Source organism: Schistocerca americana, chromosome 2 (assembly GCF_021461395.2).
Source record: "Schistocerca americana isolate TAMUIC-IGC-003095 chromosome 2, iqSchAmer2.1, whole genome shotgun sequence".
NCBI classification, from domain to species: domain Eukaryota; kingdom Metazoa; phylum Arthropoda; class Insecta; order Orthoptera; family Acrididae; genus Schistocerca; species Schistocerca americana.
In genome coordinates, this window is record NC_060120.1 from 602,071,141 (window position 1) to 602,093,336 (window position 22,196).

Consider the following 22,196-nt stretch of genomic DNA (forward strand, 5'->3'; position numbering starts at 1 on the left):
AGTAAACATGGGTAAACTGAAGACATAGAATGCCCATAAATGTCTTGCTGGGTGGCCACATGATAGTAAATTTGTGGACTGGTTAGAAAGAATTTTTGGCACTGACACAAGTGCATCTTGTAAATTTTTTGTCATAGTATTTAGTTAGAATCTTATGCCGACATATAAGCCATTGTGGCACAAAAAAATACAAGACAGCTGCAGCACCCTGACAAAAGTACCTCTGAGAACCATTAAAAAATCTTTAGAAGTGAACCAAGCTGAGTGTTCCCTTGCATTTTTTGCCATTGTGCAATCATAGCATATGGTCACTAAAGTGAATTGTACATGAGTAAATTTAGATAATGAATTTGCCTGAAAACTTCAGGTGCATAGAACAAAACATAGTGCAGTTATAAAATGAGTGCTAAGGTCCTATTTTGTGGAAAATTTGCGGCAAGATATCAGTGACAGTACGTATAACATTGTAATCAATGAATCAGCGGACATTAGCGTCACCAAATTTTTAGGAACAACAATAATATGTTACAGTGCTGCAACCAGAGCAATCATTTCAACATTTTAAAAATCAGCCGACCTCAAACATTAGCATTTTGTTTTCTTGGAGAAATATTGCAACAATTTCCGTGCATTATTTGTCAAGGAAAGATCCATTTTTTGTATTTTATGACTTTTATGTACACGGCTAGCCTGCAGTTCATACATAAGGCATGGCAAATGGTTCATTGTACTATTTTCAGGTTATTCCTTTACTTTTTTGCTTGGAACAGTGCGCAGGAGAAACAACCACCGAACTCTTTTGTGTTCATGCTCTGATTTATTTTATTACGGTGATACCTTCTCCCTATGTAGTTGGAGGTTAACAAAATATTTTCATATTTGGAGGAGAAAATTGGTGATTGAAATTTTGTAAGTAGCTTTCATCGCAACAAGAAATGCCTTTGTTTTTAATGTTTGCACCCCAACTCCTGTATCGTTTCCATAACACACTCTTCCCTATATCGGGATAGTACAAAACGAGCTGCCTGTCTTTGAATTTTTTTTATGTTCTGTGTGAGCCTTACCTGGTAATGATCCCGTACCATGCAGCAGTACTGTAGCAGAGGGCAGACAAGTGTAGAGTAGGCCATCTCTTGAATGATTTGCTGCATCTTCTAAGCATTCTGCCCACAAAGTGCAGTCTTTGGTTCGCCTTTTCCACATATAGTCTTTCCAATTAAAGTTGTTCGTAATTGTAATTCCTAGGTATCGTAATACCTGAACATGAAAATAGAAGTACAGATTAATATTAATTATACAAGGAGGCCAATGAAACTTAAATAATTCGAAAGGTACTTTCCCACAGATTTGCCCAAAAAAATCGTCTGCGTACATAGGTATAAGGGAGATAAAAGGAAGTAGACACCCACTACGTTTACATGCAACCATTTTCCAAAAGACAAAAACCGAATTTTGAAAATGGTTTTTCGCTGTTGTATTATGGTCTGAAACGCATTTGCTAGCCCAGTTAAATATGGCACCTGCAAAACCGCTGTAACATTTTCTGATTTAGTTAGGACGATCACTATTTCTCTTCAGTTAGATGAGCCGTAAACAGCTTCAGTCTAATATTTCTACTTATACTTTACTGTACAAAAAGCCACCCCGCCATATTAGCCAAAAATTTCTAGAAACAAGACGAGATCTGACAGCCCAAGTGCGTTTCAAAACTGGTTGCATTTATGTGGGAGTGAAAATCGATTGAGGAATTCGAAAACCCGCAATTAGAAGCGGATTTCCAGAATTTATTTTGAAGTTTTACATGATCATCCAGAAATGGTATTGGGAAATTGGTTTGCGAAATCCGGTTTTGAGAGCACCTTGTAAATGGGGTGATAGGCATATAATGAAAGTCGATAACAGTTTTGCTGTCTCTCACGTTGACACCATCTTCCAACATGCGTACTGATGAGTTGCTCGGGTACCAATGACACATGACGGTAACATTTCAAGATTTCATGAAATCGCTTTCTAGGGCTGTTCATGTTTTAATGTTGTCTAGGGCTGTTCATGTTTTAATGTTGCAGATCGTTCACGTCACGCATAGCGGGCAGCTACAGTGCCGCAACTGCTACATCATTGATGTCAGCAGTGGAAAATGAAATTTAGTAACGAAGTCCTTAGAGGAAAAAAAGTTTATTAGCATCATTTTTTCCCTTACTTTCATCGAAGAGTAAACAGAACTAACTTCATATTCAGTTTCTGCTGTCAGTGCAAAATCTGAAATGTTTCTAATTTTTAATTTCTTCATTTTGAATAGCTATTGGGTTGGACAGAAAGACGAAGAGCTAGAGAGAGAGTATTTTTACGTAGGCAAAGTAACAGGAATAATGTGGACGTTGATAACAAAAATCATAGTGTAGCTTTGAAAGATACATTTAAATGTGCACTGAGCGCAATTCCAAATAATTCAGTTATATTTGTGGTTTACAGTCAACATTTTGTAATCCAAACCAATACATATCTCAGGTTTCTTTACACAATATAACATCATTCACATTGTGTTGTCATGAGTTAATCTAACACAAAACTTATTTTCCAACACTCTGTATCAAGGACTCTTTTAAAAGGATCGAACAGTAAAAGAGAAATCAAAGAGTGACTTCAAGAATACTCATAGCTACAATGGAGCATTTGCTGTGGGTCACATTGAGTGTATTACTTTAAGACATATGACTCTTTTTAATCACAGATCAGGTCCACGTACTGAATTGGTCAAATTTCGACCACAGGCAATACTAGTTTAGCTAAACTGACACCTTGAGATTCGTACGATTTATCTTCTATCAGAAATTTGATGGATTTCTTTTAGTACCCATGTGGATGACCACAATTTTCTTCATTTACGGTCAATTGCCATTTTGCACACCATACAGATATTGACATTTGTATACCACATGGTGGAAAAAGCGATGTTTCAAACCACCGAGAAAATGTTAAGTTTGCGACTAATAAAAAAAAAAAAAAAAAAGAAATGGAATTTGGTCTTAGAATTATTTACATCATTTACAATTTGCCAATTAATTTCACTGACCACGCTAGTGACCTGCTCAGGAAAATGTTACCGGATAGCAGTGTAGCGAAAAAATACAGTTCTGCAAGAACAAAAATGGTCACAATCATGGGAGAAATGGTCAAGAAAACATCCCAACAGTTGAACAATGCTGCAGATAATGGTTAGTTCCAGTGTTTGTATTTGTAATTTTATAGCCATTATATTGGTTTTTGACGTCACAGGAAAAGACTCACATCAGTTGTCTTGGGACTTTACTCAAAAGAGTCATGATTTTTGATGAGTCGTATCTTCTAATTTCTTAAAACAACATCTCCCAATTTTTAGATTTTAAAGGTTGCAGGTATGTAGTATCACAAGGGTCATGTCATTGTCTTATCTGGATATTTTGATTGTTTTTGGGGTGCTGGTACTTCCAGATCACACTCCCTGTTATCTGGCGAGGTAACTGTGCATCATGAATACGCTCCCTTGACTCCTGGTAAGATCGCGGTGACTGGTGAATCGGGAAGCTTGCAGTTGACAGTTGGTTTGTTGACCTCCCAGGTATTGCACCCTGGCATCACATCCACCACTGCCACTAACGCTGTGCTAACAGTTGTATTGTCACCTCCACCATTGCTCCTAACACTGCATCCGCTAACAGTCATATCAAAGTACCTGATTCAGAATGACGACACAAGAGCAGATATATTATGAACTTTGCATGCTGTCGAAAATCACGTGCCCTTTTCTGCTACAGGAAAGCAGACTGCTTTGTTTCCGGTCCTGTTCCCCAATGCTAATGTAGCTAGTAAGATGCAGCCTGGGCTGACCAAGACATAATACAGATTGTTCACTGCTTAACTCCACACTTTAGGAAAAACATTTTTGAAGATCTTGAAGGGGATATTCCTGTTGTAATCTTATCTGGTGAGAGCCTTAATCAGGTGAAAGAGTTGCTGCAAGTAGATATTGCTCTCAGATTTGGACACAAACAAGTTGAAATGCACTATTTTTCATCTGCATTTTTAAGCCATTCCAGCCAGTATGCTGTATGGTATTAAGACAGAAACTTCTGATCTGAATGTTATCACCCTGCTGCAAGTATCAACGGATGGGCTTAACATCAGTTGGGCAGTCTTGAACAATTTGCATCTTGATCTGAAGAGTATTCGTGGGAACAGTGCATCAGTTTTTATTGATATGGAATCTTAATACAATTCATCAGAGCTTCAAGAATGCAGCCTTAAAGACTAACTGGGGCATTTTACCTTTCTGAGATGATTTATAATGTGTTGAAGAATGTACCTTCAAGAAAATGCGATTATAAAATATTTAATAAACCTGAAAATCCACCAAAAAATTTTGCTCCTTGTAGTGGCTGGAAAATGAGGATGCAGCCACTGGGGTTTAAAAATCATCCTGTATCTAAAGACTTATGCAGACAAAGTAAAGGAGCACAAGATTAGAATAGATACTTACAGCTGGCGAACAGTGTTGAAGTACCTTGAAGAGCCTCTACTGCCAGCTAAAATATCTTTTTTTTTAGCTTTGTTTTGGTGCAGGTCATACCCTTTTTGAGGAAATTCCAATGTGGTGCCCCCATGCCACCTTTCCTGTACAATGCTTTGTTGTCTCTACTTGCTGATGTGATGTCCTTAGTTATTAAGGCTGCAGTATTATCTGCCACAAAACCTGTATGTGATATAATACTTGATAATAAAGCTGGTCTTATTCCTGCAATAGACATGAACGTATGTCATGTTGTATGGTCTGAGCTCAGAAAATAAAAGTGCATGCCAAAGGGGCACTGATGCACTTTCAGGACTGAGTGCAGGGACTTTCTAATTAAAATGTGCTCAAACTACCTCCTTACATCACCTTTGAAGTACAGCATTTGTAGATGCATAAGCTTTTGTAATCCAGTTGTGATAAATAGCAGTGCAAGAACTAGCAAGGCTAGAGTCTTTAATGCCTTGCAGAAATTCTCTTCATAGAATTAGATAATACTGAGGACTGTGATAAAGTTGAGAAAGAGTTCATACGGCTTGTTGCTAAGGAGATATTTTTGGATCTCCGTGCAAACAACTGGAGTACTGAGACGAGAATCGATCACTTTTGAAGAGACTTACTGGATGGTGATACCACCTGTCAGTGTTTTTATAACTTTCTTTAAAAGATTCTCATTGTGAGCCATGGTTAAGCCTTTGTAGAGCAATGTCTTTCCATTAATAAAGACTGTATATAGTCAACCAAGAAACCAAGTCATTGGAAGCCATACATAAAGTATACAATGACCTTAAATCAGCTGGTGGTATCTTCAAGATTGACATTAACAAGAGAATGATTGTGGACTATTTTGGTGCTTGAGATTGGTATGGTGAGGCTTTAAAGCAGAAGCAACACGAAGAAGAAGAAGAAGCTGAGAGAGCTAGACAGAAAGGGTCCATTGTCCAGCATGTTAAATAATTGCTGGCCAAAGTGTCATGGATACTGGCTCAAAGAGCCACTGTATTGAGTGGAATTGATGGAGAGATCGCTTCTCTCACAAACGAGTTTTGACTAGTTTTCATTGATTTGAATTGTTTGTTTGACAAAATACAGAATATTATTATTTGGCAGGGAAAAGTCACAGAACATACCCCAGTGTTGTTCTTATTTTTTTTAAACTTTAATGTTGTATTATACAATATATTTCTTTTGCATTTGTCTGGTGTCATGCATTATCTTGCTTGGATAGTTCATAAATCCTATATTGTAGGACAAGGGTGTTACCAAAGTATGAAACCTAATGAAAAAGATGACTGAAAAGACCTACATTTTGATGTTCAGTTTACCAGGCTCCTCAGAATATGAATACATGTTTTATACAGTCTAGTTTGTGTCCTTTTTTTCCATAATCCCTTGTAATATTTAATGCCAGAATTTTGAGCGTAGGGGAGAGCCCATAACAATCCATGCTAATTTAGGGAAATAATGGCCAGGCAGCTTATGTGCCAGATGTAAACTGCACACAAAGAAAAGAAAATTCATAAAGTAATTAGTTACAAAATGTGTGACACAAACTGTTGCCAAAAAGTATTTCAAGCCATGTATTGTTAAACATTTGTTACTTTGTTTCCATCAGTTGTGAAGGAGCCTCACAACCATTCTGTGGATGAACATCTTACTTCACAGCCTTTTAAGGCACACATCATTACCCACATCTTTCAGTACCTATCTCAACTTTCCAAATTTAGTTGTTCTGTGCAAGAGTAGGTTTGTGTCATAAAACAACAGACACTGCTGATCAGTCAGGAGGGTGTGTGACAACTGATAATCATCTGTGTAAAGAAAGATGTATCCTAAGGAATAATTTTTTGATGTCATCTGTGCTGCGATATTTGTCCTCAGCTCATTATTTGAGAAATTTCTTATATGGTTTGAGACAAAACTTGAAAATGAGATAGTAGTAAATCAACATTGTTATTGTACATGTGAACTTCCATTTCTAGTATTGTGTTGCAAGGATGTGTACTATAGTTATGATGTGAATTGTTAAAAATTCTTAGTTTCTTTCTTAACAACTTTTCAGGTACATTGTGTAAGATGTTGGGCAGGTAAACATTCTGTATTTGATGAAAGTTAACTTCAAGTACAAATTTTAAATTTCCTATCCCCGCACATAATAAAATATATGATAACCCATGTATACAAATGATGACGAAATGTACTGTTATTATTTTTATTTTATTGTTATATTATTTTAGCACTTGTATATAGTTGTTCCAGTTGCTCAGTCCTCCAGCCCCAGATGGTAATTATTGGGACTGCTGATAATTATCGGGACTGCAGCTATGTAAAAATACACATTCTATCACTCAAGACTGAATATAATGTCTGAATCCATTGACTGCCCATTTTATACATGTAGTGTGTTTTCTCACAGCTTAAAATTTGAGTTTTACACAAAAGGACTGAAGGTGTCACCTAATTTCCTGAAAATTACTGAATTTTCACATATTGCAACATCTCATTAAAAGGCAAAACTGCTTAGTTTTCATGTAATAGTAAGATTGTGAGTGTTTTAGATATAAAAGTTGTTGTGACATACTTCAAATTTGTTACTGATTTTAATCTGGTGAACAGTTTTCTGTTCATATTGAATTCTTGCACTGTGATTCAAATAATTTGTATGATGATTTGATGCCATCACATATGTTAAAAAGGTTTGCATCCATGGAAAATATGTTTTATCTTTAAAAGCATTGATGAAAGCTATAATATGATCTTAATATAAACACCTTAAAATCAAAGTATTCAATGTGATGTATGAGATTTTGGAGTGATAAATTATAATTAAATGTTAGGTTCTGCCATAAAAGATTCTTTTAAATTATGATTTCATAATATGTCACTGCCACAATTATTAGATGAAAAACAATTTTAGCCAAGTAAAATTTTCTGTACACACTTCAATATTTTGCTTTGATGAATTTGTGTTTTTAGGGATACAGATTTATGTCAGTACTTGTTCTGCATTTGAAGAGGACTGATATGTTTGCAGCATTTTTACCTGGGTGTCTTACAATTTAATGTTCAGCTTCTGTTTATTTAAAAACTAAATAAACCAACCAAAAAAGTAAGCTAACAGAAGCAGAAGCTAAGTTCTTGAATAAAATGTTTTTGTCTCAGATTTTCCTGTTTCAGTGTCAGCAATTATAGGATTGATATTAATTCAAAGTTAGAGTTAACTCGTTAATAAAAACAGAAATTCTTCATCCAAAAATTGCCTTTATTTACACGAACTTACTCTTTTGTAAAATTTTTTTGTAAAAAAAAAATAAAAAAACTACATATTTGTGAGACAGTTACGGTCGAAAAATAGTCAAAATGGCTTCAAGTTCTTCTCCTTACCTATTTACTTACCCCTCAGATCACAAATCCTGTAAAGGAGGCAACTTGCTGTTTATTCTAAACTAGAGGGTTAGTAACATGTGTAGAAATACAGAACTCCTTACATTTTTTGGTCAACTTACATACTTACTTACACTTGAGATCTCAAAATTTGTCAGCGAAAAGTGCTAATACTTGTATGGGAATCAGGGAGTTTGACTTGGGGAAACTTACAGCAGTGTTGTTCAAAGAAAACAATGTATTGACACATAAGCAACACGGATCTAGAAAGTATCTTTCTTGTGAAACACATCTTGTTCTTTATAAACATGAAGTAATGAGTTCTGTTAACAGGGGATTTCAGGGTAATTCCATATTTCTAGATTTCCAAACGACTTTTTTTCCTATCAGAAAGATTACAGCTCTTAGTAAGTGACAGGATGTTACGTTGGGGTTTCCTAATGAATTATTATAGGCTCTCTGCTGTTCTTAATCTATATAAATGATTTGAGAGACAGTTTGAACAGCCCTCTGCAGTTGTTTGCAGATGATAAATCAAATCTAAAGGCTGTAAATTTAGCTAAATATCTAGGAATTACAATTATGAAAAAACTTAAACTTAAACTGGAAAGAATGCGTAGAAAATGTTACAGGGAAGGCAAATCGAAGTCTGCAGTGTATTGGCAGAACACTTAGAAGATGCAACAGATCTACTAAAGAAACTGCATACAATATGCTTGTCTGTCTTCTCTTGGAGCCAGCACCCCAGAACATAATTGAGGTGGGATGCTTCACAGTATGGCATACACAGTCTTGATGAAACCCCATTTCCCTCCTCCTCACATACTGGCTACTTTCTTCTGTGAACACAACATTGATTCATCACTGAAACACACCTAGAAGTAAATATTAAGCCTTTCATTGGTATCATACATTGCATAACTAAAAAAATTTAGTGATATTCATAGGCAAATTTTGCTACCCATGTCGGCCATATCCACAAATTTTTCAAGAGCAACATTTAGGAATGATTTCATCTAGTGAAATATGTACCAATCACACATTTATTTTTTATTTTATTTTATTTTTTCATTTTTTATTTATTTATTTGTAAATACCTTTTTCCAGTCATTAACAGTCCATTGTTGCAGTGATTTCCTTCAGTTCAACCATTTGAAGGCAATTCCTGGGGTGATCTTGGTCTTAGGACGGGGTCAAAGTGCTGGCAGACCTGTGTTACACAGAACTCTCCTTCCATTTGTAGCTGACACTTGTCACTCCATAATCCTCGCAACTGCACAGAGAGTTGCATACTGGTAGCTTTGCAATTGGAAGTGACAGTATTTTTCAATTTTCGCAGAATTCTAGGGCTCAATTTTGCTTCCCTTCCGCATCTGCCTCTGCTTTATTGTCGATCAACAAATTTTTTGAGTTTAAAGTTTTTAGTGATAATCACTGTCTGTTGAGAGATCCTAAGTCTGGAAGCAATTTGATGCTGTGTGTAGTGCCCTTCTGCCAAAAGTATCCTAACAATGGCAACTGTCCTACCCATAACCTGAAATTGCGTGACTCCAAAAGAACTGAAATAAACACTCACTTGGCCTCTGATCTTGTACTTGAAATTAATTCCAAGTAGTTTACTTAGATCATTATACACTGTTTAAACAACTGATAATCACTAATATTATCAACAATCAACACAACACTCATAAAATTCTCATTACATAATGAATGCAGGACTGCATACACACACCTGATTGTCAACTGTCAGTGTCTTGCAGTCATTGTAGCCAACCTATGCAATTCAAAATTCTCTACAAATGCCCAAACTTACGTCTAAACACTCCACATTCACGCCAAATTTTATCTGACCTGATTGTGTAAAATGCACATTAAATACAAAATTTCAAAGTAAATGTTGATGCTACAGCTTTACCATAATAATTTGGCCACCTCTGTAGATGCTTTCACTTATCATCTATTAAAGTCAGCAGATGATCCTAACAAATTACGAAAGTGATTTAAACACTTTATCTGCATGGTATGAAAAGTGCCAGTTGGCCCTAAGCAATAGAAAGTATGAAGTCCTATACATTAGTACTAAATAAATTCCATTCCATGGTAAATCACACAAGCTGAAAAGTTGTCAATTCAACTAAATACCTAGGATTTACAATTACAAACAACTTAAGCTGGAAGGATTGATGGATGACACTGAAAAAGTTCAGAGAATGGCAGTTCATTTTGTATTTTCACAAAATAATAGAGAGCAATTGGGGTGGCAATCATTAAAATAGACTTTTGTTGTGGTGAACTTTTTTTCATGAAATTAAAATCACCATCTTTCACCTTCGAAAGCCAACATGTTTTGTTGACTCCCACCTACAGTGTGGTAAAACAGAAGCCTTAACTTGCACAGAAATGTATAGGGGTTCATTTTTGCCACATACTCATAGCGATTGAAAAAGCTGGAGTAGAGTATGAAAGTGGTTCTATAAACCATCTGCCAAACATGTACATGTAAATTGCAGTGTAATCAAAGATGTAGAGCTGGAAGTACATTTAATCACCCGTGGAACAAAAGTTTGCAGATCTTTCTATCACTACCTCTCCTTAAGCTTATTGTAATGATGTCTGTTCTCAACATGTCACTACGTATTTAATTTATTATATATATATATTCTTTTTTTTCAGGTGAAGAAAGGTGGTGGCCTGTCGTTTAACTCTACTTGTCCTCTTACACGAGTGGATGAGAAACTTGTGCAGATGATTTTACACGAGTATAAGATATTCAATGCTGAAGTGAGTAAAGAAAGAAACAAGTAAACACAAAAGAAAATATTTTTGTTTGATTGGCTTGTCACTAGGCTATCAGAGCATTATGACTACCCCCATTACTATGAAAAAATCATGTACTCGAATGTAGAGGTCATATGATGTGATACAAAAGATGCTTTGCAGATACCAGGATTGCCAAGAAATCATCTGGTCAACTGGGTGTACAAAAATGGAAAAAGCTGCAGGTGGCACTAACAAAAGTCTACAAAAGAGTCTTATGGAAACTGCAGCTTCATTAAATTTGTGTCAGGTTGTAACTATTAATTCATTAGTGAGAGGTGAGAGAATGGTGGTAAAACCACAAACATATGACAAGGTTCCAGATGCCCAGCTCTGATTCGAGAGCATGTAAGAAGCAAGGGTATTGGAGCACACCATTCATTTCACATTGCTGCAAATAAATCACCAAAAAGATGATGTGTGGATCCATTTTGAACGTAAAAAAAAGAACTGTTCACTGGGATTTCAGAGGGGACAAGAACATTTTGAAACAATGGGAATGAGATTCCTGATCACATGAATCACACTTGATATTAAATTGCATCACTGGCATGACAGAATACTTTCTTTCTTGTGAGAACAACTTGTCTGTAGTTGCACTCTGGGGTAGACACAGACCAGTGTAGGGCAGTTATATACACCTCCTTGAGATCTGTATTTGTTACAGAAGGAACTATGAAAGCTGTAGTTTTTGACTGTATCGAGGGCAATTTCTTCTCAAATCACACAGGTCAAGAGTGAATGTGTCACATCACTATTCCAAAGTTTGCTGAAAATAATACATATTGAAGTTCCTCATGGTGCCTCTCCAAAACTACAATATTTTGATTTTCTGATGATGTGTTAAAATGTTACAGACCTCTCTAAATGAGAGTATTTGTGAAAATGTCATAATGAAAGGGAACATTGAAAAATTATAATAAAGAAAGTGAAAGTGATAGACAACTGAATTTATTTTCAATAGGTATTTTGTTCCCAATACTATGAGACATGATGAATACATACACATGTCTGAGCTGTTTCTTTCTTTCGGTTTTTTAAAATAAACTATGAAAATTTGTAACTTTTTGTGAATTTCAAAATTATTTTTTGAAAATATGGAGTCACTGGATGTTAACTGTCTTGGGAAATGATAAAGTGGATGGACTGCTAACTGTCAGCTATGACAGACTGCTAACTGTCAGCTATGACATTAAGGCATGAAATTCTTAATCTGTCAAAAATTGTACATAAAGATGAAAGAATCTAATAGTTTTTGGTTATTTAGAAATTTTTTCCAAAACTCCCATCCTAAATGTTCTGAAAATTTCACGGTATGTTAGTCAGTCATTGCAGTTAGGGAATGTACAGTCAGAGTGGGCAATACTTGTCTGTACAAAATGTGAGAAATTTTTTAGGTGGACCTAGCTCTACTCTCAAGGTCAAAAAAATCATGGACACTTAAATATTTAAATTGATCACTGATTTTAAGCAAATGTCATGCAAAACTGGTATTTTCAAATCAAAATAATTACTTTACAACATATAAGTGAGTGGGAAAGCAGTTTATAATTTTGTTTGAAAGCATTTCATAACAAAAATGAGAGACAGAATATTTATACCCATTTTTCTTTTTATGAATTATTCACAAATTATAATTGTTTTGTGTCATGATTTTACTTCTTCATGACTGTCCATGAATTAAAATTGCCTATAATGTAACAATCAACACTGCAATATTGAAAAGAGTTCATTTGTTTTTTCATCTGCTTCTCATTGAACTTGTACAGCCAACTGAATTTGCACATGGACAAGGATGGTCCAACAAGAGCAGCACTTGGGAAATGGGAACTGCACACTAATTTTTTGACACTGGCCATGCTGGCCATTTGAAACCATTAGCAGGACCATGAGGTGTCATAAAGGAGACTGTTAAAGCTTGCAGCTCATGAGAGGCACGTATTAACTGTCCCACCCACAACTGAAATGAAGTGGCTCACTACAAGTCTTCTAATGTGTGCATTTTCACACGTAGCAACAGGCTGCATTTTGTGGAGAATAGTTCTTGCAATGTATGTGCCACACCAGGATGCAGCCCAGTTGTGACTTGATTGAATTCCTATGACCTCTCTTTTTAAACAGAATTCCCTTAATATACTTTCATTTAGGATTAAGAGTTTCAGGTTTGTTATTAAAGTTGATCTGGTATGTACAAATCCAGTAGCATCTCTTATAACATCAACAGCTTCATGCTGGAAATTAAATCTTGTTACAATATGTTTACAGAGACTTCCTACCCCATCACATGCACGTTTTCCATGACCTGTTGCTGAAAATATCCATTTTCTTGTCTTATTTCCTGTACTACAGTATTGACCAAGCACATAAAGCTGAAAGCAGTTTTTAAAGTGAAATTCTGTGCCATCAGTCACATACATATGTTTAGGAAATGCATGGTCTCTAAATGCTATGTCATCAATTATCATGCTGACAGCATAGCATGCATGTGTACTGTCAAGAATGAGATCATCACTGACAATAGCAAAACAGTGTGATGCTTCAATGAAGTGAGCAGTGCATATGAATATTGATACCAGTGATGTGTGCCAGTGTTAACTTTGAATTTTGTTTTGCAAAGCAACAGACCAGTTTTCAGCAAAGTAGAAATGAAGAACTAATGTGTCAGCATTCTGGGATGTGGCTGGTTTTACTTCTGCTATGGCCTGTTTCTGAATCCTCTGGATATGATGGTGATCTATTTCTTTCATGATCCAATGCCTAACCTCTGTAACAAACTTCTCTGGCTGTACTGTCTTCTTCACCATCTCTCCTCCCTCCCACAACACATAAGTTATGTCATTGCCAGTGTCCTGAAGGTGTAGTGCTAAAACAGTAATCACTTCAGCACCAGGACGCGTTGCACACTTCAGCAACCAACATTTATCTTGCGGCTCTTGACATATACTCAAAAGCATCAGGTCCATCTCTGTGCACTTCTCTCCTGTGGCACTGCTTGTGGGGAGACGAACAAGTTTCAAATTCGTGCAGTAAATACATGTGCATACTTCCTTCACTTACTGGCATTTTACCCATTTTCTTTGTAAAGAGTAGAATATTAAGAGACCAATTTTTAAATTCGATTTCTCATTTTTCATTAGGAGGTATACTTCTCTTATTAATTTTGTCATATATTTTTTCACCTTTTTAACTTTTTCACCGTATTCACAAACAGATATGACATGAGCCTGGTTAGGACTTTGCCTGCTGCAAACTTTGTCATCATTTAGGTAATATTGCAAAGCAACAGTAAGCATATCATCTTGCAATGGATGCCTACAATAAGAATCTGGGCTTGCCCAAATACCTTACTCATTCTTTATTTTACAAGCTTTTGAAATCAAATAATGTGAGGAAGTGGGTATCTATTTCTATATCTGCTGCTGAGAGCAGCTGCCTGGTATCGGTGTCAGTAACTGTACCTTCTCAGTATAAGTGGCTGCGGAGATAGTAATATTTAGGTTTTGAAACCACACATCACAGTTTGTGCACGTACGGCCATATTAAGTTCTGCACCAAGTGCATCTACATTGTACATTCCACAAAGTTTTGAAGATGATAATAATAATAATGAGCGTATGGCATTGTTGGCCGGGAGACCCCTCGTGGGGCGGTTCGGCCGCAGCTTGTGTAAAACTTATTTCAGTTTCTTCCACTTTTTTTTACATAGTTTTCTTCTTGTGCTTCTTACCTTTCGTGGACATTTACAGGGATATATAGCAGGAACTACGGCAGAAATGATACATTCAATGCATCAACAGCTTCATACCCAGGAATATAAACACCTGCATTGTCTTCTTCAGTTTCATATTTGGGCTATGGTGATTGTTCAGGTGGGTTGTGGCTAAATTTCTTCTTGTAGTGGGTGTATCAATTCCTACACAGTGGGTGTGATGGTAATACCATTACTTTAGGACCAAGATATTTCTGCAATACCTTTAACATATTTCCAACATTTGGGATGTGTTTTTCAATTTCTTAAACACCATCTTCTTGTATCTTTTTCCGTAGTCCAAACAACTCACTCTTTCACTCTGTATTTCCTCACTGACATTGTATCTAACAAAAAGTTCAAACCAAACAGAAAACTAGACACAGAATGGTTTATGTGCAAGTTCTCACTTATTTGTTATAAACAGAAGAGTGCTGGATACAGAACTGCCAACATGAATATTTACACAAGAAATTCAGTGATGCAAAATATGCAGGATCTTGAAAAATTTTTAATATTTTACACAGAAAAATATTGCCTTCTGTGTTTGCACTGACTGCTAACATGTTAACCAAACAATATCTTGTGTAATTCTCAAAGGCTTTTGGATGGGGGTTTTGGAGTAAATAATTCATAAAAACTCATAAAAATGCAATTTTTTTACTTTTTAATAATAAATATTTACATAATACAGATAGCTGGAGCAGAGAAGATACTGTTTATAATTACATTAGTAGTATCTGGAAATATGACAGGAAAGACAGCATTCTGTGACTTTCCAAATTATAAAAAAAAAAAATCTTTTTTGAGTGAAAAATTTTGTATTTTCTTATTAAATTTGTAAATTAAATGAAGCCAAAAATAAATGTGCGGCTGTAGTCTAAATTTCAACCACTAAGAGGGAACTATAACACAAAACATCTGGTAGGTCTCCAGTACCTTTAGGGTGTATATATATATATATATATATATATATATAAAAAAAATAGAGGGAAACATTCCACGTGGGAAAAATATATGTCTTTGTCTTTAAATATGTCTGCTTGTGTCTGTATATGTGTGTGTGTGTGTGTGTGTGTGTGTGTGTGTGTGTGTGTGTGTGTGTGTGCGAGCGTATACCCGTCCTTTTTCCCCCTAAGGTAAGTCTTTCCGCTCCCGGGATTGGAATGACTCCTTACCCTCTCCCTTAAAACCCACATTCTTTCATCTTTCCCTCTCCTTCCCTCTTTCCTGAAGAGGCAACAGTTTGTTGCGAAAGCTTGAATTTTGTGTGTATGTTTGTGTGTCTTTCGACCTGCCAGCGCTTTCGTTTGGTAAGTCACATCATCTTTGTTTTTTGAAAAAAAAAAAAAATATATATATATATATATATATATATATATATATAAGGAAACATTCCACGTGGGAAAAATATATCTAAAAACAAAGATGATGTGACTTACCAAACGAAAGCGCTGGCACGTCGATAGACACACAAACATACACACAAAATTCAAGCTTTCGCAACCAACGGTTGCCTCGTCAGGAAAGAGGGAAGGAGAGGGAAAGACGAAAGGATTTGGGTTTTAAGGGAGAGGGTAAGGAGTCATTCCAATCCCGGGAGCGGAAAGACTTACCTTAGGGGGAAAAAAGGACGGGTATACACACACACACACACACACACACACACACACACACACACACACACATATATCCATCCACACATATACAGACACAAGCAGACATATACAGAGGCAAAGAGTTTGGGCAGAGATGTCGGTCGAGGCGGAAGTGCAGAGGCAAAGATGTTGTTGAATGACAGTTGAGGTATGAGTGGCGGCAACTTGAAATTAGCGGAGTTTGAGGCCTGGTGGATAACGGGAAGAGAGGATATATTGAAGAGCAAGTTCCCATCTCCGGAGTTCGGATAGGTTGGTGTTAGTGGGAAGTATCCAGATAACCTGGACGGTGTAACACTGTGCCAAGATGTGCTGGCCGTGCACCAAGGCATGTTTAGCCACAGGGGGATCCTCATTACCAACAAACACTGTCTGCCTGTGTCCATTCATGCGAATGGAAAGTTTGTTGCTGGTCATTCCCACATAGAATGCGTCACAGTGTAGGCAGGTCAGTTGGTAGATCACGTGGGTGCTTTCACACGTGGCTCTGCCTTTGATCGTGTACACCTTCCGGGTTACAGGACTGGAGTAGGTGGTGGTGGGAGGGTGCATGGGACAGGTTTTACACTGGGGGCGGTTACAAGGGTAGGAGCCAGAGGGTAGGGAAGGTGGTTTGGGGATTTCGTAGGGATGAACCAAGAGGTTCCGAAGGTTAGGTGGACGGCGGAAAGACACTCTTGGTGGAGTGGGGAGGATTTCATGAAGGATGGATCTCATTTCAGGGCAGGATTTGAGGAAGTCGTATCCCTGCTGGAGAGCCACATTCAGTGTCTGATCCAGTCCCAGAAAGTATCCTGTCACAAGTGGGGCACTTTTGTGGTTCTTCTGTGGGAGGTTCTGGGTTTGAAAGGATGAGGAAGTGGCTCTGGTTATCTGCTTCTGTACCAGGTCGGGAGGGTAGTTGCGGGATGCGAAAGCTGTTTTCAGGTTGTTGGTGTAATGGTTCAGGGATTCCGGACTGGAGCAGATTCGTTTGCCACGAAGACCTAGGGTGTAGGGAAGGGACCGTTTGATGTGGAATGGGTGGCAGCTGTCATAATGGAGGTACTGTTGCTTGTTGGTGGGTTTGATGTGGACGGACGTGTGAAGCTGGCCATTGGACAGGTGGAGGTCAACATCAAGGAAAGTGGCATGGGATTTGGAGTAGGACCAGGTGAACCTGATGGAACCAAAGGAGTTGTGGTTGGAGAGGAAATTCTGGAGTTCTTCTTCACTGTGAGTCCAGATCATGAAGATGTCATCAATAAATCTGTACCAAACTTTGGGTTGGCAGGCCCGGGTAACCAAGAAGGCTTCCTCTAAGCGACCCATGAATAGGTTGGCGTACGAAGAGGCCATCCTGGTACCCATGGCTGTTCCCTTTAATTGTTGGTATGTCTGGTCTTGAAAAGTGAAGAAGTTGTGGGTCAGGATGAAGCTGGCTTCACTGCTGTATTCTTTAGATGAATATTTTGAGAACAAATTCTATTTCCTATTTTTGTTTATTGGACCATTGTGCTAAATTTCAGTATTTGGTAATTACGTTATCCTTATCAATATGAAACTTTTTCTTATTTTGGATACTTTTACTTATTCAGAACGTTTAGTGTATTTTCTATTTAAAAATTGCACTCTTTTTTAATCTTGGTTTTGTCTGTTATAAATAAACACGTGAAACATGATTTTAGACATTCCAGTCAGATATTCTTTATCTTCAGTTATTCAGTAACTAATGATAAATTAAAGCAGAGTATACAGTTTTCTGTCGTTTTGCATGCTATGTGACTAATTTGTAATACATAACTTGTTAGTGTTGTTCCCATTACTTGATAAGTAGACAGTAGCTTTATAAATCATAATTAGCTGCATAACAGTTATGCTGATGCGAGATAGGCAAGCTTTACATGTTTTGTCATATTTCTCTTGCTTTATTGTTTTAGCTGTATTCTAGACATTAACTGGACTGCTTTAGTATAATTTTGCTTTATGCTTCCTGAACATAGCTATTATGAAGACATGTCCAATTTTAATTTGTCATTTGTGTATTAATCCAAAGAACTGTTTTATCATAGGTTTAACTTATTTTCTTGTTGATCTTTGATTATGCAGGATGAAGCTCAACCATAGTTTCTGTAGAGGTGTCTCTAGTGATATATTAATTCCACATACATCACTTTGTGTGGAGTATGTGTCAGTTGTTTGCATCAACATTTGTAATGTATTAATTACCATTTTACTCCTTGTTCATTAATATGTTCTAAGCCTCCATAGATCAGTAAATGTAGAGGATGAAAGGTTTTTTGAAGGTAATTCTGTCTTGAGAACATAATTTTTTTTTTTTTTTTTCGTGTATTGGCATTCGAAGTATGGCTTGTTGACAAAATCAGTGAATATTTACAAGAAGAGGCTGATTACAATAGTTAAACTGCACTTTTTTATGGGAACTGTACATTTTCTAAGATGATTACTTACAAAATATTCAAACTTTCAATGCAACCAAATTTGGCAATCCATCGTAAACATTCCTTGAAGAGCTAACATTCAGTGCAAGTATAATTTTGCAGTTCTTTTAGTAAATGGACTAAGGGATATTAGCCTCACAGGAGTGAGTTAATAGTGATTTAGATTCTATAATTGTCCACTTATTTAAAATATTTTTCTTCTTCATAAGTTTTGCGACCTCTTGAATGTTGTCTCTTACCTTTTTAAGCTATTTCTGAATTGGTTACTTTGGCATTGCCCATCTTTCTTGAAGTTAATTGTGAAATCCTATTGGTAGCACTTAAGTATTAAGTGACACTTTTTGTAACTATTCATTAATGATAAATGTATTATTTACTTGTGTATTTTAACCACACAGCCTCTAATTTAAGAATTTCAAAGATCTTGCCATGCAGAAGGAATAAAATTATCAAGAATGCATTTTAGCTTTTTTAAAAGGTTTCACATTATCAAATTTGATTTAAATATGGTAGCCCATTCCCTCCACTGAATTAAAATTTATTAGTTCCTTATTTAAATGTCGAAATAAATGGAATTAGTAGTGTAACGTAATACCTCTCTTGTATAATTTTTTTTTCAGGTTCTGTTTAGGGAAGACTGTACACCAGATGAACTGATTGATGTTATAAGTGCTAACAGAGTCTACATGCCATGCCTTTATGTTTATAATAAAATAGATCAGATATCAATAGAAGAAGTAGACCGAATTGCTAGACAACCGAATAGTGTTGTCGTGAGGTAAGGGCTTTTAGTTGTTCTACTTTATTGCATTATTGGTCTTGGTGTTCATAAATTCCTTGACTGCCAGTTAACTATATGTTTGTGATATTGGGCAAGCCAGTGTCTGATAAGAGCTACAAAGTTCAGTTTCGCATTGTCCATAGTCTCCTCAGTTTAATTGTCCTTCATTACACAACTGCATGATTTCCAAATATTCATGTAAAAGATTACAAATTTTGTAAATCATTAAATATCTGAAAGTAATTATACTTATCATGATAGCTGCTAGCTTACCTTTCATTAACACAACTGCTGTTTATTTTAGCAGTAATCCTTATCCTTTGGTGATATGACATATTGATTCCTTGTATTGGTAAACCAGCAAAGAGTGTAGTCATTTCGTTTATTGTCTCTTCCCTCTCAAACTTACTGGGTAGCTAATTCTTCTTTCAGTCAGCTTTCTAGACAAAGTGGAACAGGTGCTTTCTTGGCAGCTGAAATAAACAACCACTGACTTATAGTATAGTAACTCAGCAAAAAAGTGATTGGATGAAGAAACCAGCGCTAATCAGAGAGTAGAGAAACTAAGGGAAAAAGTAAGAGAATACAATTGGAAAAAAATTGTGACAATGGAAGGAAGAGAAAGCCAACCAATGAAAAATGTTGCTGGAGAGGCAGAGAATGGCTAGCTTCTATAGAGAAATATACAGAGGAGAAAAGTGAGGAAATGTGTCTTTTTCATATGAAGAAAAGAGAAAGTGACTAGTGTGGAACTGAAGACATAACAATGCATATTTCTGTGTCTTTGGAAGCAAAGTACTGGCAAAGCCTCCTGCCATATTTTTATTGTCATATTTATCCATCAAAGACACATTGACCTTGAAGATCCACTGCTGAATGAACCCCCCCCCCCCCCCCCCCCCCCTTTAAGACTTGTTCATGCTTTACAGTTTCAATTATCACATCCATGTTGTTCTTGCACACTTTATGTCGTAATGTACCTATCTTTCAATAGGTTGTCATCATAGTCCTTTTTTTCCAGTAGAAGGCTGCAGCTCCAGAAGTCCATTCTCATGGGATGGGTGACACTCGAGTTCTGAAGTAACAATGTTAATTATTTCACCATCACTCACAATGGATCCATTCCTTACAAGTTACTCAACTGTATTTCTTCTTGTTTCACTACCAGGACAATTATTTGTATGTGATTAAAGCGGAGAGCAACTTGCATCTTTTTCGTTGTTACATGAGAGCTGTATACAGCAAAGAGGCAGCCAATAAAGTAAATTAAATTCAAATTTGATACTATTAGTCACAACTGGTTCACAACTTGAAGTTCACTAAAGACTTGTGACTGAATTTCTTGCCTCTTCAATACTTAAAGGAAGTGCCTGGTCCTTTTCAGCATTTACGTATATGAACCTAGGGATACATGCAGAAATGTGCCATGAGAGTTGTTGTAGACTGTACCATGGGATCACAGTAACTCAACCACTACATTGATTGAAATCATATTCACATTACTTTGAGACTACAGCTACTATTAAATTAGTAATATGCTGATAATGTAATTCCTGTAAAAGGATACTTCTTTGACTGTGAATTTGCCTAATGGAAAGATATTTTACTAATTTTTTTCTCCTTAAAAATTTCAATTCAAAGGAAGCAGTAACAAGATAAATGGGAGTTGCGTATTCTTGATTGCTGTTATTGTTATACGACATTTAAATCTGGCTCAACTGTCATCATGGGGATGCAGAAACTAATCTATCCATAGATTCAAATTGTGACTGAACACTTTAGTCACACCACAATTTGGGAAACACTGTTAACTACGTAACACATGAAGTTATAAATAGGCTTACTATTATTTGAATAAGCAAAATCTTTGAACCGAATACTGTAACTGTCACTTTATGAAAACAGTGTGGAATATTTCAAAACTTATGCTCACTGAATAATTATTTGTCTTACAACTTCAGAGTTTTGTAACTTTTGTTAAGGAAGACAATTGTTTTTCAGTTTAGTAAAATAGGATACAGTGATTCATCGCAGCACTTGGGATAGGATACTGTCTAGTTGAATGACTAAGCATAAAAAACAGTGACTCGGCATAAAATTTACCAGACTCAAACTCATTATTGGAAACGAAATCATATAACTGGTTCATGCCATTATACAGTACACATCTGATAATGAGATGAAGGTGGTGTCAATGTTGATCTCCTGTGCTATTCAAAAAAGGTGGCAAAAGTATACATGACTCCTCCAGTGTAACAAGTTCTGAAAATTCTCTTCTTAGTGTCAGATTTTCTTAGTACAGAGCTAACCAAAGTACGCCATGAATAATATGCCATGTTACTACCGCATCTGAGGCTATGTTATGTAGTCTTGCAGTTTTTCTCACCTCTTTCAGTTCATAAGATGTGTGCTCTTTGCTTGCTAGCCACAAACTAACTCATGCCATAAAGGAGCTTTGCAGTTTCTTTGCCAGATCCACCTTTTCAATCCCCACCTATCTAGTTCTGTTGCAGCGGGTGGTAGGTCTTTCCCCACCCCCACCCCCACCAAGTTTTACACGATTACACACCTACTTTCCCTGTGCGTGAACCAGTGAAATTTAACATCTTCATTCTTTTACAGCACATACTTTAGACATTACATCCATAGATTAATTACAGTGATATAAATTATCATAAGTAATCAGTAAAACATTTACATGGCTGTTACATCAGAGAGCAGGATTATAAAGAAGTCACATTAAGTAAAAACCTGCCAGAGAAGTTAGATAAGAGCATTATAGGTAACAGTGATAATAATACACTACTGGCCATTAAAATTG

The 22,196-nt window shown here is 36.4% G+C and overlaps 1 protein-coding gene across 1 annotated transcript in view; it reads left to right on the forward strand.

The window, feature by feature from the left end:
• The window catches only part of LOC124592912 (developmentally-regulated GTP-binding protein 2), a 116,586-nt gene that overhangs the window by 83,078 nt on the left and 11,312 nt on the right, over positions 1–22,196 (forward strand). Inside the window, exons 5-6 of the mRNA XM_047131880.1 lie at positions 10,604–10,711; positions 19,215–19,372. Coding sequence (XP_046987836.1) covers positions 10,604–10,711; positions 19,215–19,372 — 266 coding nt within the window. The remainder of the gene's footprint in view (positions 1–10,603; positions 10,712–19,214; positions 19,373–22,196) is intronic.